Source organism: Melanotaenia boesemani, chromosome 20 (genome assembly GCF_017639745.1).
Source record: "Melanotaenia boesemani isolate fMelBoe1 chromosome 20, fMelBoe1.pri, whole genome shotgun sequence".
Taxonomy (NCBI): domain Eukaryota; kingdom Metazoa; phylum Chordata; class Actinopteri; order Atheriniformes; family Melanotaeniidae; genus Melanotaenia; species Melanotaenia boesemani.
The window spans coordinates 16,916,252-16,934,113 of record NC_055701.1 but is presented as its reverse complement, the minus strand read 5'-3'; the positions used below and the strand labels follow the sequence as shown (position 1 = coordinate 16,934,113).

General features: G+C 38.7%; 1 protein-coding gene across 6 annotated transcripts in view; it reads right to left on the bottom strand.

Annotated features, from left to right (window-relative positions):
• Window positions 1-17,862, bottom strand: part of qkia (QKI, KH domain containing, RNA binding a) — a 67,662-nt gene that overhangs the window by 43,767 nt on the left and 6,033 nt on the right. For all 6 annotated transcript variants that reach the window (XM_041971735.1, XM_041971736.1, XM_041971738.1 and 3 more), the window contains exon 2: window positions 17-159. In XM_041971735.1, the coding sequence (XP_041827669.1) occupies window positions 17-159 (143 nt within the window). The remainder of the gene's footprint in view (window positions 1-16; window positions 160-17,862) is intronic.

The following is a 17,862-nucleotide window of genomic DNA, read 5'->3' as shown; positions in this document are numbered from 1 at the left end:
CAACTCATCTACTTACATCTGGGTACTCTTTGACAGGCACAAACAGTTTTTCCTGCAGGTGAACGATGGGTCCGATAGGTTCAGGCAGCTCCAGTGGGTGTCTGTCCACAAGGCCATTCACTGTGTCACTGTACATGTCTTTACGTACTCTGTTGATCTCTGAAACACAAAGAAATTGGAAATTTGTGGTTGACAATGGAATATCTAGGCACATTATAGACATATTATGTTTTTAGTTATAGCAGATAAATCACTTTCATTTATTTTAATTGATGAAAAGGGGACATTAAATTACTTGAAATAAGTCGTACTGGTTTAAATTTTATGACTGCATTCAGTTTTGTTTGTTCTCTGCAGATATAAAATTGTGCAACTTAGTCTTTTGGGAAAACACTACCAGTGCAGCCTGAAAGAGTAAAAATAAGTTAACACTTCTGCTTCCCACTAAAACAGCGCTTCTGTGTTTATGCAAACATACTACAGATTAACGTTAAAAAAGTTAGAAGGCCATCGACGGGTTAAGTCCACCCTCTTTTTCTTCTCCCCCCTCCGTCCTCAGTGGCTCTTCTCTGGCACCGTAACCTGTGTGAGCTTCTGATTATAAGACCAGGCACAGAATTGCACAGGCTTAGGTATACGTGGCCGTTGGATCTGATTCCTCTGTCAGATAAAACTAATGGACCTTTCTCACTTGCACACAAACTGCCAACAGAGACCCCCCACCTATTTCACACACACACGCACACACACACGTTCACCTCTAATTCATACATGCCTAATTTTTACAGCCTATTTTAAGAATTCAGACACCGGAGAAATGCTGTGCAGTGAGGACGGAGGAAAAGCAAATATATCTAGCAAACATGTGTTCATACGTGTGCATGTGCCACAGTAGGATGAATACTGAAAGCTGCAGATGTGACAACTATTAAAATTTACACCTAGGTTAGAATTTTCTTCCCACATTGCCAGTACTGTTAAATACTAACATCATTTAACTAAAGGGGTCAAAGAAATGCAATCAACAAGGACTCTACATAGACAAGATCAAGTACAAAACACCCCCCAACTACAAGGTGGGGCTGGTTAGGCCATGAGGAAGGATGTGTGTCCATGTAGGGTGGAGTGGGGGCTGGTATGAGGCACCATTTTCAAAGTTCCTGAGACTTGTCCTCAGTAGGAAGTGCTAAATTAAACTGTAGCTAAGTATAGATGCCCTCAGTAAAGCACGCATGACCTACACACAAAGCAAAATTGGAAGGTGGGTCAAACTCCCATAACAAGTTTTAAGTATTTTTTAATTTAAAGTAATGTAGCTTGTAATGTACAGCAGCTAAACATCAAGTTTACTGAACTCATGAGTTTCACTATAACATAATTTGGGAAGCACCTTGTTAAACAAAAAGTGTTGTCTCTAGGCACTCTATGTGACGCACTGATAAATGTCCTACTGGCAAGGTCACAAGACAAATATCTGACTGACAGCTGTATGAACACCTGCTGAAAAAACACTGGGTCGAGTCTCCTGACTTGTTTGCACAGTTCCAGGGCGACTCTTCCCAAGCCACATGACCTCAGTGCTCTGTGGTCAGATACTCCAAGTATTTCCAAAAGAATGAATTCATCCTTCTGGTATCTAACTCAGAACAGATTACATCAGTCTTAACTGATAAAGCAGCCAGTCCAAATGTTGGCTTTGACTAGAGGAGCATGACGGTGACAAATGGTACATAGAGGAGTCCAGGAAACTAACACAGGAAAAAAATACAATGAGGAAAAACAACAGCCAATTCTAACTATAATCTTTTTATTTCACTTTTTGTAAAACTTTCAAGTGTACAACTTCATTTATCCTATTACTGTAACTGTAAGTATGAAAATCACTTAATGGATTACTTAATGGGCATCATCAAAACTTCACTCATACATCTTACATGCAGTACTATACACTACTTGCTGTTCCTATACCAACATTTATAGACCCACAAATGCTTCTTAAAATAACACTGGATGGTTATAAATGTCTGTAAATGTCATCAAGGACAGGCATAGACAAGCTAATATTCTACCATTTAGATCTTTAGTTCACTGTGGATAGCGCAGAGCAAAAGTAAATAAAATGTTCATTATATTTTTAGGCCCAATACATTTAAGAGCATTTTTCCTTCAGATAAGGAGAAGACAAAATTAGGTATTCACAATGGACAATACAACCCAACAAGCACAAGCAGCAATCCCTCCTCCCTCTAATTTCTATTTCCTTTAGCTGAAATGCCACATTAACATAAGGGGGCTGAGCTGGGCCATCAATGGAGACGTGCAGCATTTGACAACCTCTAATTTCCATGCAGCAACTCTCTTTCTGAAGCGTTGCATTCACCTAAAAATTACCCCCTGCCTTACACTGCCAACAAAATCATTTATCTATCTGTCCACCCCAACAGAACGGGCTGAAAAGTGTGTATATGATTGGGGGAGGGAAGGTGTCACTATGAAGAAGACTAACAAAGTGGGGGAAAAAGAAATAAAAGAAAGAATCATCTGGAGTGAGAGGAGGACAGGACTGAAGATGACAACTTTTACTGGTGAAAATTTGGGGGGGAAAGAAAAGAAAGAAAGAAAAGAAAACTCTCAGGGCAAAGTTGAAAAAGCAACCCATGTTCTCCTGTACAGTCATCGCCAGGCTCAGCATCAGTGTGTTATCTGCAAAATGACTCAGCAAACCACAGACAATACTGCTGGTTAATATCTCTCTTAAGTCTTTTAACCAGACATGACCTTTAGAGTGGATAAAGGGCATGGGGTGAGGTCGGTTCGATGAGCGAAAGAAAGACCAAAAAGGGAGAATTATAACCAAAGTGCTGAGCAAGCACAATGCAGATGTATTCCTCTTGACTCGTGCTGCTCTTTTCCGTCTCAGTCCAAGTTAAAATACATCTTATTTTATCCCTCTTTTTGTTTCTCTCAATTTCTGCTTGTCCTTGTCAAACATGCAGTGGAAAAGGAAATGTTCCAAGCTCTGTAACATTTTCCTTTCCACTGCATATCTATCTGCCCTTTGTCAAGTAAAGAAATGATTTCTCCTTATCTGCTCTGTGATTTTGGCCAAGAGGAGAGATGAGCACCCAAAGGGAAGAATGAGGAAGAGGAAAATGACAGGCGAAAGGGCTTTAGATCTGATGGGTGGATATTAAGTGTAAAAAGTCATTCTTAACTCTGAAAAACTTGGTTTGGAAATGGAAAATTGTGATTTAAGGTCAGCTCAATGGTAGAAGGAAGTGTCAGTAAGGGGGTAATTAAAAAGTTAAAAAAGAAAAACAGAGTGGAGAGTAAAATTAAAAAACAATGGACAGGTATATAAAGAGATCCTGCAATCAGGTTAAAGACAGGTGAGCACCGTTCAATGAGACCTGCTCTCTAAGAGAATGAGAGCAAGTCTATTAAGAGGCCAAAAATAGGCATGTTCCATAAGTGCTTTGTCCTCACAATGTGGATCTGAAACGTCCTCTGACCATGCAGAGCAGCTCAGTCCATGTGTGAGACGGTGAAGAGAGAACGATGGGGAGGGAGAGAAAAGAAACGTTATGGCTGAGAAATCAGTGTGATCGGCTTTGCCTGAGGAAAGCTGCTTTGAAAGCCTTGTGATGCCTGGTATTAAGCTGATAATATCTGGCACCTGAAACAGATTGAGTCTAACACCAATTAATCTTAGAGCCAAAATGATCAAATGTTCAACTCGGCAGAGTCTGAATGACTCTTTATAATTTAAAGCAATTTAGAGTGATTTCAGATCAAAAATTTGTTTTTAATTTTTCCATCTTTTCTACTTGTATCTGTATGTACACTCAATTTAGGATTCCAGCTGCTGGAGAGCCTACGTACAAGATGATATTAATATAATGATAATGTGGTGCCCTCCAAATAGCTACAGCAATCATACATGCATCTATAGGTGCAACAAGACTTAGGCAAGGAACAAGCTTTTCCACTTTAAATCTGTGCACTTAAGCAATGACAAAACCTTGCTTCCCATTGCAGGCAAAAAGATTTAGGCATTTAATGCATTCCTGCCCTTTATTCACATCACAGACAACTTTATCCAAGATGATGCTTTAACAGTTAACGGGTTTGGTAGGCCAAGCATATAAGACAGGCTGCTGTTTTTTTCAAGGCACAGAGCAGGCGTACAGTGTGCACTGTTGGAGGTGACTGAAAAACAAAAATTAAGGTATTTCTGGGTCTTATCATCAACTTGCAGCTTGTGTGTCTCACGCCACCCTCCTTACATGAAAAAAGTTTCCTCGTGATTATGTCTCATTCTAACTTCCCAATCTTTGATTTAAAAGTTGGCCTCTGCTCCTTCTGATGTTCATGCTACTATTAAGTATTATCGACATAGTTAAGAAAAACTTATATTAAGTTTAAGTTGTTTTATAAATAAAGAGGCCATGTTGTACCTTAATATGAATTCCATTAACTGCATTGAAAAATTTAGTTTCAATGTCTACAAGTTAAAAAAAAAAAAAAAAAAAAAAAAAAAAAAACATCCAAAGCCCTGATATGATTGACTGCACTGATCAGTAACAACTTCAACATTTCTTTAAAACTCAGAGAAAAGTCTTCATACTATTCAAGCTAAAACCACAAACTACTTGGTGTTCTTGCAATGTTTCTTAAAAACAGTCAATTCAAAAGAGTAAAAGAAAAAAAAATATTTTACTTGACACACATTGTTCCTCATCCTTGACATGATGTGGATATAAGCGCAGACCCCCACAGGCGGAGGGGTCAAACTGAATCTGGAAAAAATTGATGGTGCTGTTTGTAGCCTGGGGGGGAGAGTTGTGTTGTGTGTCAGGGATTTTCTTAAGGAAGTCCAAGCTGAAAACTCCAGCATCAGGTCTTTAAGCAGATAGGCCACTAAATAAAGGCATGACATATATAAAGTCTCTGGCATTCTCCTCTGCCTTGGTCAGGTTTAAAAATAAAAAAAAGAAGAAAAAAGAAGAAATATTGAAATAAGAAAAATGACACAAAGAAAAAAGCACACAAATACACACAAAATACAGGTAAACAGCAATCCAAAATAACAGAGGAGTTACTCTTTCATCCAAATGCTTTGTACAGAAAGGAAAAATAAACACACACCAGCAATAACACAGTTGGTCTGAAACACACACTCGGGTTAAGAATCGTCAAAAATGTAAAATGCTGGGTTTAAGCGTGTACATGCATGCTTACATCTAAGCCAACAACCTCCCTGTAAGCAGTATACTTTGGTCTCTGATCATCAATAATGAGCTACAGCTGCCACAAAATGCACCTGTAAATAACAAGTCACATAGCATTTAAGCTATAGCCCAGCAAAGCACACAACTGTTACACCCCGACACTAACTTTAGTATATATGATACACATTAAAACACCCACACACAAAAGCTAATGAGCTTGTGTGTTTGTAGGCAAGACTCCCCTGAGAGAGTGAACCCACAGAAATAACACTTCACATGGAAGGAGGAGGAAAACTGCCTAAGAGAAAAATCTGCTAAACAAATACAGCAGGAAACGAGAAGGAAATGCTGCTACATTGCTCCTCTACTTTGCCTTACTAGCCATTGGTTCATATCTAGTCGTCTGACAAAGCTTAAAAGATTAAATACAGATTACAGCAACATACTGCTGCTATGTACTAGATCCCAAAGCCTTCATCAATTCTGACTGGTTTACCTGTTTTATGACCATGACTGAAAGAAAAGGAAATCAGTACTGCAAACTTATGATGTTAACATTCCCTCTTATACTTTTTATGGTAGACTGAACTAAACCCCCATGAGGACTATTACTACTACTACCGTTACAATACAATTAAAGCTGACACTACAAAGAAATGCGTATATATATATATATATATATATATATATATACCTACAGTGGATCAAAATTTCATTACATTTTTTAAAGTAGAAATTGTTTTAAACTACACTCCCCTCATCTTTCCCCCATAAATGTTTTAATTCAAGGTTTTAAAAACTATTGTCAAAATAACTCAAGTACCCCTATCAAGCAATGACTTGACACATGTTTACTTTTCAAGTCATATCAGGAGAAAGTAGAGTTTAGCACCTCCTCTATTCTGGCAGCGACACTGAGAATATGGATGCTAAAATGGGAACATGTAGGTGTGGTGATGGCCAAGAACAGCAATCAGCAAAGCCATTTATCATAATCGGTGGCAAGTGCAATGTTTTCTGGGGCTGTCAGTGTGACTGCATGCAGCAAGAGGAAAAAAATGCCAGGCTGGATGTAGCTTTCTGTGGCTGCTGGCAGTAATGGGGACAGAGTGCTATAAAAAATGTGTCATAACACGTTAGTTTGGTGATTAAACTAAGCAAACAGATGATATAGACGAGGAGAGCTGATGGGAGGCAAAAGAAATACAACAAAAACAAAAGGAGACAAAGAAGGGGGTCCAATCAATTGATGGTCACTAAAAGATGCAAACAGAAGAGTAACTGAGAATAGGGCTGCAACGCTTAGTCGACGATGTCGACAATAAAAATAGTCGACAATGAATTTAGCCGTCGATTATTGTCGGCAAAAAAAAAAAAAAAAAAAAAAAACTACAGAGTGAAACATCGTCTTCTAATCCTATCTCTGCTGAGAGTTGCACATGCGCAATAAAGTCCTTCCAGGGGAAAAATATGGTGGCGGACCAGGGAGGAAAACCGCGGAGGAGAACATTAAAAGTCTGGGATAACTTCACGTTAAACTTACAAAATAAATCAAATACATGTGAAATTTGTAAAGCGGACCTTGTGTACCACGGAAGTCCGTCTGCAATGCTCGAACATTTTAAGAGGAGGCACGTCGGACTTACTTAACAACCTCATGCAAGATTTCAAAGCTGAAAGTGAAATAAGATCCATTTATAATAATCATGAGATACATAATCCGATCGGTCGACTAGTCGTTTTAGTAGTCGGTGACTAATCGACCATCAGAATAGCCATTAGTTGCAGCCCTAACTGAGAACAGATTAATTTCTGTATTGTGTGCATGTGATGTTGCTTTAAAAACCAATGGTGGCAATATCCAATATTGATTTGATAAAGACATCTCTGTGAGCTGCATTTATTCATGAGGTTAATAGATTATTAGCATTAGAACAACAGGCATGTGAAGACTGAGAGGCGGCAGGAGCAACATCTGCGCTCCAGAAAGGAGCAGTGTAAAAGAAAAAGGACAAAAAAAAAAAAAAGCTAGATACACCAGGCAGAGCCTCAAACTCCCTGGCCTCTGGTACAAAACACTGCTTGTTAAACTTAAGTTGTAGTTTGACTGAGGTGACAACTGTTATCTGGCAACTCAAGCACTAACAAGACACCGATGAACAGGTGCAGTGACTGTCCGGCCAAAAGTGTCTCAAAAGTAGTAATTCTACTGGGTCTTGAGAAGGAGGAGAGTTATTGAGCCAACTTTGAAACATCAAACCGTCGTCAAGTGGAAAAAAGTGTTACAGAGTGTGCTGGCAGACCTTGTGCAATGCTGCAGTTCTTGGATTGAGACACTGACATAATTTCCATAATAAGCTAAGAAAAATTTAAATCAGTATAATTTCGTAGTTTGAAAAAAATGTTTTGATTTCCAGTTGGTCATGTTTGGCAAAAACAGTCGTGTCCAAAAATTCATCCACTTACACCAGCATACTATCCAAGTCCCCAGTTTAAAAGTAAAACGAGTGCTTCAGACGGTATCAGCAGAGCCATTAGGAAGTCTAAAATTAGAAAAGGAGATCATATCATTTGATGATGTGGAACTGCTTTATGGGGCTGTCAGTTGGTGGGGGGCATACTGGCAGCTCAATGAGCCATAGAAGCACCAGTTTTGTGCACTCAGTGGGGTCTGCCAGAGAGCGAGGTGAAACTGCCAGGGAGGCTTGGCTCACTACTGGTTGTTCTTAATGGCTGCCGCAAGGGGCCAAAGTTTATTACTCTCTGCATGGGGGGACTTTTGATGGGGCTGAAACTTGCGAATGCACATTCACACATTTAAACTTGAGGGAGACACCCCAAGGTGAGCGAGCAAGATGGAAGACGATTTCCTTCACACACACAGACGCTTACACAGACATCTCTTGGAGGAAGCACAAAGGAGAGCAGTAGTTAACAGGGAGCTAGAAACTCTTCTTTTAGAGAAGTTTCGTAATATTCCTAATTATTCAGCAATTGTTCATTTTTTTTTTCAGATCTTCTGTGCTACTTCTTCTTTATTCTTGGTTCGCTTTGTAAAGTTGTGCCAATACACTAGCTCAGCTAAAACAGCCAACCTAAGGCACACAAATGCAGACTCAGGCTCTTAAAATACCAAGCAAAGGCAGGCTATTTTACTGCTGTTTTTACCATCAAGGAGGAACCATATGTAGCGTTAAATTTGAAGCCAAAGCAATAGTCGTTTAACAGCTTTAAGAGAAAAGCCTAATGATCTGAAAATGGTTTCACGAATTTGAGAGGATATACACTGTAAAAAAGAAAAAAAAAAAAAAAAAAAAAACGTACTTCATTTAAACTTTTACTTTAAGTAAAAACCAGTCACATGAAGTCATGATATAACGTGTCTGTCTGGTTCAAGGCTAAAGTAGAAAGCATGCACAATTATAACAGATCCAGTCAAACAAAAATAAGTAGGCAACAAAAAAAATACCTTTATATCCACAGAGAGCCAAAGCATATCACTTCACACAGACACACACAGATGTAGGGGGTGCTAAGTAAAATGAAATACAGGATGCATGCTTTGAGCCCAACAAGATGTGAGAATATGAGATAAGGAATGTCAAGAATAACAGGATGTTAAGTCAGGAAGCGTGCCTATGGGCTGTTATGGCTGTGTACAAATTGTGGATCTGAACAGTCCTTGGCCCCATTTTATGCTCCAGAACTTGGTTGCTGGAAAAGGGGTATCCTTTTCCTCTGCCTAAAAACTTAAGAGACTGCAGAATAGTGATGGCTCGTCAGTAGTCTTTTTGGCCATTACTGAGAAATAACACTATATCTAAGAGATAACCAAAGGGTGAGAGAAAATATAAACTACCACCAAAGGATCTAAAAATGTTCAGCAACTATTTTTCTAAATACTGTACTTTTTAAGCTTGTGTACACACAGCGGTCCCCTTGGTCACGCAACAATGGCCGGAAATGTCCAGCTGTCAGAAGAGGAAACAACAGAGAAAGAGGATGGAAAGAAAGGCTCTGCCTGTCAATGTGAGTGGAGAAGATAACATGCACTGTGCTTCTTGTCCTCACCTCTGTCACTGAGGAGGCCATAGTGCACACAAGCACTGGAAACAATGGGAAGGAGGATCATTTGTCTCACATCAGTTAGAAAATAAACTAATAAATAAATGCATGTGACTTACTGTTTTCCAGAGATCCTTTATGTGATCCAGTTTTTATCTTTGTCATTTATCCCTTGAGAGGTAATTTATCCATTATACCATAAACTTAGCAGAAAGAACAATGAAAACAAATGATATTTTGGGTGTGCAAGACGCTGACATTCAGATGATCATTTAAGGTGTAGTTAAACGCTTCCAAATGACACCAGAGAGAAAGATAAGGACATTTACAGGGTAAACCTTGGCCAATTCCTCACATTAACTGTCACTACTGCGTACTGGAAAGGAACAGCTGGGAACGGCAAAAGCTTGCCTGAAGTGCAGCAATGACAGTGTCAAACAGAAAAGAAAAAGATCTCTTTATTTAATGTATGTTTAGTAGTTGTGAGAGTAACTGAGTGAAGAACAACCAGTCTTCCCTTTTTCATTTTAAGAGAAAGAGTTCACCAAAAGAAAATAAATAAAGGGGGATGGGTGGTTATTATTCATCAATGTACACTTTAACATTACAATAAATGTATAGAGCACATCTACAAACCTAATTCTGTCATGCTAACCAGGGTAACATAGCTACGGTTCAATAATACTATACCCTATTTTTATTTTATTTTACTATACCAGTTAGATTAAAAGTCAAAAGTAATAAAGTCTTTGTTCAGATAAAACTGTATGAACATCTGAATAGTTTTTTGTGGAATATCAATAATGAAAATAATACCCCTTGCTAACAGTTTAAACATAAGTTGTACACTCCCTCCCCAAGGAAGTTACCCACTGAATTTAACTGAGCAAATGATATATCTTATTGGACGAGCTAAAGAAGGTTCAATAAGACTTTTGATGGGCTGATAATGTTAACACAAGTGGCTGACTCACCTAGTATATGATGACTGCAGGCACCCACTGATATATTTAAACAGAAGTCACCACTAAATACATTATCTATATGTCTGACTTGGCTTTAATAAGACGATGAATTGGAGTATAGTTCACAAGCTATGTTCATCATTACCCTGAAATGATTTTGTAGATGTAGTAGAGGGTTGGTCACGCATTTGAGCAACACCCAGTTATCATAAGCTATGCATTAATATGTTAAAAGTGTCTCGGATGAATATAGATTAAAACTGCAGAAGACAAACAGGTTAGATCACAAAGTTGCCTTTGTACCCATATGTGTCCATCAGCTTGTTTCATCCCAAGGCACAGGGGCTGCTGGGGCTTGTAGTTACCACCTATGTTCCCAGCCAGTTGCTGTCTCTGGGTGCGAGAACACACAGATTCACATCACAGCTGTTGTTGTGTCTTTACGCCAGCTCTTCATTGTCTTCACAGCCTGACAGGCAATTTTCACAGGATCTGAATGTTATCACTTAAAAACGCCCACTCTTGTACAATACAATTTGAGTGTGCAAGAAATGTGTTAAATATCTGGATAGATATACATGGTCTTCTGCCAGAACTTCAATGGTTCAGGGCTGGAAATCAGAAAAATAGACTACACAAGTGTCTGGTATTCATCAGTCAAGCATACAGATTCTCGGGAAGCACAAACAAACATGGCACAGTTTAAATACCCCAATAAATACTGAGTGTCTGATGCACTTCCTGATATAAAGTTTGTTTATCTTGAAGGAGACACAATGAATAAGAGAAGGAAAGGGCTCCACTTGGCCTACTTCCTTCTATCTTCACATCATAAGCAGACCAGTTCTTTGAACATTTGTTTTGTCTATTTTGTCTAGTGCTGGAAGACCACCTGCTTCATTTGTTAAGTCTGTCAAGTCAAGATAAACCTTCGTATGTATCTAAAACAACAACAAAAAAGAAATATATTGTTGAGTTTAGAACAACTAGGTCAGAATAGATTAAAAATAATAAAAAAAATCAAGAGGCCCTCTTGCTGACTCAACTGTCATTAACAATGCTTCCTCTATGGTTAAGCTTTTAAACATTGATCTGCCCCACAGCACTTTGGTGTGGGAACTTAACAAATCTGCAAGTGCATATGCATGTACACAATCACAGCTGACGGGTGCGGGCATGTCGTCTACCAACTGATGTGTGAATCTGGCAGTCAGTGAGTGAGTGGAGAACCAAGAGCACGCTACGATCCTGAGTACAGACAGTGAAAGCTGGGTTGATGCAAACTGACAGACCATGTTGCAGGCCTTTAATGTCACCACTGGTCCTCACATGAAAGAGGCAATGTAGCCCCAAGGCTGGATTCTTACCACACATTCTCACAAACAAGTACAGAAGGAAGCTGAAACAGAAAACAGAGGAGAGCTGATGGAGAAAGAAAAACATATCTAAAGAAATGAGGAGAAGAAGAGCAGAAAAAACGGGACAAGAGGGTGATGGGAGCTGTAAAAGCCACTGCTAAAATAAATAGGTGAAAAGACAAAGCCAGGAGAAATGAGTCATTCTCTTGGGAGACTTCATACTGATTTTCTTTGTCAGAAAACACTGCAGCAGCAATGGAGCAGTCCTCATAATCAAGACTGCATTAGCAAAATACAGATGAGCGAGATTCACATACATGTTAATGACAGAAAGGAAGAGACAAGAGGAAAATGTAAAACACAAAAACTCCATGAGAGTGTGACATACAGACGGAGCAGGATTTAACTAAAAGATAACGGGAGGAGCAGCAGAGACCAAACCAGAGCCTGGTTCATTGAAAGTGTCAGATACTCAATAAAAATAAGCTTGCAGGAATAATTCCCATCACAACATGCTAAACTTATATCAGACAACTGCACTTAGAAAGCAAAGGAGAGGAAATAAGGCTAGAACAGGCAACTTAGGAGATGGATTAAAGGGGACAGAAGAGACAAGTCCATCTTCAAGCAGACTACTCTTCACCTTAAGGTGTCAACAGCAGCTGGCACCATGCTCATGCCTGCACCTGTCCCCCCTGCTGTGTGTACACGCAATCCATCCACAGCTGCAATTAATCTTCCCTAACCTACAGAATTATTCAAATTTCAGGATATTTTTTTAATTTACCAATAAAATACAAGCAATAAAAATATTCATAAAATGTCAAAGCCTTCCATTTTTAAAGCCACTGTGCTCACTGCCATGTCTTTTGAGGACATGTATACGACATGGGCAGGAGCTGCTGCAATCCTATATATTAACACCTTTAAACTACTTACAGGCAACGGTCTGATGTCATGATACTGAAGGAAGAAAAATTAAAAAAAAATTAAGTGTACAGGAACAATCTCTTCAGCTTTAGAAAAAAATGGTGATGTGGTGATGATGCCGTTTCTGGGCACATAACATTTAGAGTTTGTAGTACTACTTTTGACACTGTTTTTTTTTATTTTTTTTTTGCACAGACATGTTTTTGTACTTTTCCAAAATGTTTTATTAAATACAAAGAAAATCCTTAAATAAATAATAAAAGAGCAATTCAAACCTTTTTTAAAATTAGCTTAGTGTTTACTAAACAATAGTTGACAAAGCAGGTCATAAAATCAACTTTGACATTTTATCGTCCAGCAGTCAACTCTACTCTCATCCACAGCTGCTGCATTTTACACAAGACTGACGATGGACTGATGCTTCCAGCATCTCTACATGGCTAGAGATGACACAACCACTACTCATTATAAATGATCAAGAATAACGGGGAAATGCAGATAAAATAAGGTCACACAAATCAATGCCTTTACTGCTCCCATGATAGTTATACATTGTGTTGTTTTATGTATAGTCACCCCCCTAAAGGCCAACTCTGACCCAAGAAAATCCCCATCCAACCACGCAACTATATGCAAGCTACCAACTTCTTATTAATCAGGGCTCTGACCGAGAGCTCAAATTCACAATTCAAGTGCCAGGATTTACAAGCATGGCTGAAGTCAGGAGTAATGCATCAACAGTGGGAAGCGTTGTGATGTTAGTGAATGGAGCCGGATCACACTGTTTCCAATTGAATGATAATCCACAAGCATGATCAACTAACAATCTTTTCATTAACTGGTATGATAGTCATGTGAAAACATAGCAATGTAGTGAATGCATGTCTGAACAATGGCAGGACATACAAAGCTTTAAGTGCTACATGAATCCTTGAACACTATTTATTTACAAGACACTAAATATAGCTTTTTTTTATTTTCGTTGCTTTGTAACAACAGCAAAATTTAAAGTACAACTAAAGTCAGATGAATTTAATTGTGGATACCTATACTAGAGAAAGCATTTTAGCCTAAGACTAAACCTGTTACGCTGCAGCACAAATAACCATCTCAACATGTGTCCCATTCATCATATACTCAATATAATGTTGACTGCTACATTTCCTTTGCAATTATTCGAAGCCTGCAAAGAGGTGACAGAACTGGCTGTGCTTGAACGACTGTAACACACACAAAGTAATGAAGGTAACATTTGTCTAACAGCCTTTTATTCTTTCTCATACAAAATAATACACCTAACAACATTTGAGAGCAACCATACATACAGATCAGAGGGTAAATGCATAAACTCCTTCACTCCACAGCTTACAAATTATGATGTATTTAATGCGGTACATTCAGCCAAGACAACTAACCCAGTGATAAACACAGCATGTAACAGACATAATATAATGTGGGCTTGTCTGACAGACAGCACTAGTGTGCATACTTGTAAGCAAACTTGTAAAAATGAAAGTGTCCCATTAAAGTACAAAAAGCCATTGTGTATCATTTGTTGAGGGCTGGTGTGTGGGTGAGGAGGGGTCGGGTCAGCTTTGTTCAGAACTAACCAGATGACCTCATTCACAGCACATAGGAATCCTCTATGCTCCCCCCTCTTTTATCAGACAAACCATCCTTCTCTTTCTCTCAGCAGCCTTATTTGCCTTTTTTTGCTCACAGCGAGCACAATCGATCAACAGAGAGGGAACAAGGGTGACGCTCACTAACCCTTTAATGTGATCAACACATTCTTTCCTGCTAGTAATCTGTGGATTTTGATGTCCGTCTTTCCTGTTACACATACTGCTACAGAGCCTCTTTGTCTCTCCAATTAAAGGCTAAATCATACAAAACCACCTACTGTCTGTGTTGTGTAATCTCTTCCTAACAACTGCATTTATAAAGACAGACAGACTTGAGCCTAAACACAGACAAGTTGTGATGAAAGCTAAAACCGAACAGACACAAAACTGGTTTACTAGCAGTTGCAGTGCAGACGTTCATGTGCTGCTGTTGAATGTGTTGCACATGGGCATAAATTATGCTAAGCAAACCCTGTTTTACATTACAGCACAAGACTGTGGGGCAGACAGCCACTGTAAAATACAACTGCAACACATGTAATTGGAGTTGGGCAAGACAGCCACTATAGTGCGACTGTGTCTCTGAGACAGAGAAATCCCTCCTTAAGCAACTGCTGAAAAGATGAGGACAGAAAACTGCTCTTAGTGACAATCCATGTATCTCCTAGTCATCACAACAAATTTCACCCCTACAAACAAGAACTACAGAGTCAATTTTTTTGACAAATCACAAACCAAATGGTCTTTAAAACAAACTTGCAACTAAAAATCTTTGTAAAACGTAAGTCTATTTTTATTTACTGGACATATATTGAATCAAGTTTACACATTTAAAAAAAATAGCTAGATTTGATAAAACTGAGAAGTTATTTTCAAAGGGGTAAATTAAACTTTGCAGGTTGAGACTGTACAAAAACCACATCTGGAAGACATCTTAAGTATTCTTATCAAAATTGGCAAACGTTATGGCACTTAATGTCCCCAAACTACCGCAAAGCTATCTTAAGGTGGCAGTCCAGTTCATAATAGAAACATCTTCTCAGATAATTTCACACAGTTAATTCAGGCAGTTGGATTTCATATATATATAGCCTATCTATAAAAACAGCATAGGTTTTGATTATGTATGTTTATGACGTTTTGATAGTCTAAACCGACAACGTGGTATGCTATTCTGACAACCTATGTAAAACCATTAACACCGGCAGCTTCTTCTTCTCATCCAACCTGTGCTGGGAAGACATGAGGTGCAGCAGCATGTTGTAGTGTTACTATTACATTTTGTTTTGGCTTTAAACAACTTACATATGGAGTAGGTCTTGCCCATTCTTATGTCCATAAAAACACAATGCCTCAAATGCTCGCCTTTAAACCCGATGAGTAAATATCACTCTCAGTAAGCTAGCAGCTGCCTTCTTGATATTTGTTTACTACTGTTATTTACTGTATGCCGCCTGGACATGTTAAACGGACGGACCAGTCCATCCCCTTAATATCTCCGGGAGGCACGCGCAACTTCTATTTTCCTGCCACACTTTGCAGCTGTTTTTCTGTTATTTAATTATTATGCAAAATAATAGATTTTAAGCGTTTAGAAACAGTGATTGAATCGGCACATGTTGCATTGATTAAAATCGATTAAATAGTAAATCGGCCCACCCCTATCTGAGTTAACCACAAGCATTCAGTTATTGTAAAAAAAATAATTCTTTTAACAAGTCAGAACTACCTTAAATATGTTGAAGCTAGCTGTAGAGATCCAAAGAAGAGACAAGAGATTGCAGAATATTATCACTTCCATTCAACAGTGCTGCTGCAAGGCAAGGCAACCAAAATAAAAACAAGGCTTTTAAACAGAAATTACAGCAACATCAACTGAGGACGATGAGGAAGAACATGAAGACAAAGAAAAAGGCCCTTTCATCAAACAGAGAGGATATAGACCACATTCCCTGCTACTTTTATAAACTATGCTAGATCACAGGACGAAACTTTAGATGAGCTAACACACCTAGTTGGGAACTGCCGTTTCACAAAGACATGGCAACAGTAATCACTGGATTATATCAACATCTTCAACTATCAATCGGATTGGAAAACAGAAATAAATCCAACAAAAAGAAAAGAGTCTTCTTTTATTACCAAATGGGTCCATGTTGTAACATTTACATAACCTACTGAACTATTAGTGACTAAGATACATTCACACTTTATAGAGAAGGTGTGTTAAATGTCATCTTATTTGTTTACAACTTATTGCTATGCTAACTTGAGAAGCCTGTCTGTAGCCATCCACATCGTCACCAACCACAGCTTTCTTTTATTCCAATGTAATTCTTACAAAATCTTACAATTTTTGTTTTTCTAAGAGTTTCAAAACAGTTGTACCTGATTCTTGGCACATATTTGATGGCGACATGCTATAGAAAAATCTTATTACCTCTTGGCGCCACACTTTGCCATCCTTAGGGGAGATTTCGACAGCACCGCCTGCTCTTGAGATACCTCACAGAAACAACACAGGGTGCTAAGAGACACTTAAATTATTCATATATGATTTATTGGCCAGCCTGCGACTTGTGAGAAACCAAGGCAAAGCACAGACAGACTGTGTTATTTTTAAGAGAATAGAATTAGTGAAGCCCTTTGTCCATTAGGTTTGGTTGTGGATATGAACTTGGAAATATAGCAAAAGTAAATTAGATTTGCAGATATATGTTATTAAATTAGTTGGTTTATGGATGAGGTAAGTGGACTTTGATATTTACATACAAGCAAAATTGAGTGTCCTCTTGCCAACCGCGAAGTGAACAATAACCAAATAAAGTAGAAATTCTTTGAGCATTTATAGACATGTAAAGCAAAGTAGAAGTTGAAATGCATCATTATGGCACTCATTCTAAGCTGAGCTAAGGCACACTATGAGTGTGTGTGGGGAAAACAAACATCAGGCTGGAGGTTAAGTACTCTGACTGAGCTCCTGGTGAAATTCCTGAACTGACTGCCAACACTCGCTTGCCATTCCTCCTCTGAAAGGAGAAAGAAAATTAATGCAGACGGGTGGGCGAGCAGGAGAAAAACAGAGCAAGCATTCACCCTTTTTTTAAACTCATACGATAAACTAAGACAAAAAAAAACATCAAATGGCAATAAATTATGCATATATGATTCCAGAGAAACTTAATTTTTAGCCACTTTGTCTTTTCTGACAAGTTTAGGGACTTGAAAACAGGGAGGAAAAGCAAGGGAATAGGGAGACCACTATGAGCAATTCGAGTGGGAGAGCTATTTGAAACACTCAAAGAATGTAAAAGGGTGGGGCCCACACTTCTGAGAAACACCATGTGTGCTGCTTATTTACACAAATGTGCAATGAAAGTGTGTTATGAGAGATGATTTGTGATGTGATTTAAATAATTCAAAAGAAAACTAAAAGACAGAACCATCTCTGTTGAAGAAGGTATGAGAAAATCAGGCTCCTCTCGTCACCACAGCAAGAAAACAGCTCCCCCTCCCTCCCCACGTCTGTCAGACGGAAAAACAAGCCACTGACTTTCCTTCTCCATGGTGCTTTCCTGTCTGAAATGGGCATAACTTCCCGCAGGGGGTTTTATGTCAAACAAAAAAACAAAGTAAAAAAAAACAGATTGTAGAAAGAGAAGTTGAGCAATGGGAGGGGCTCCAGGTT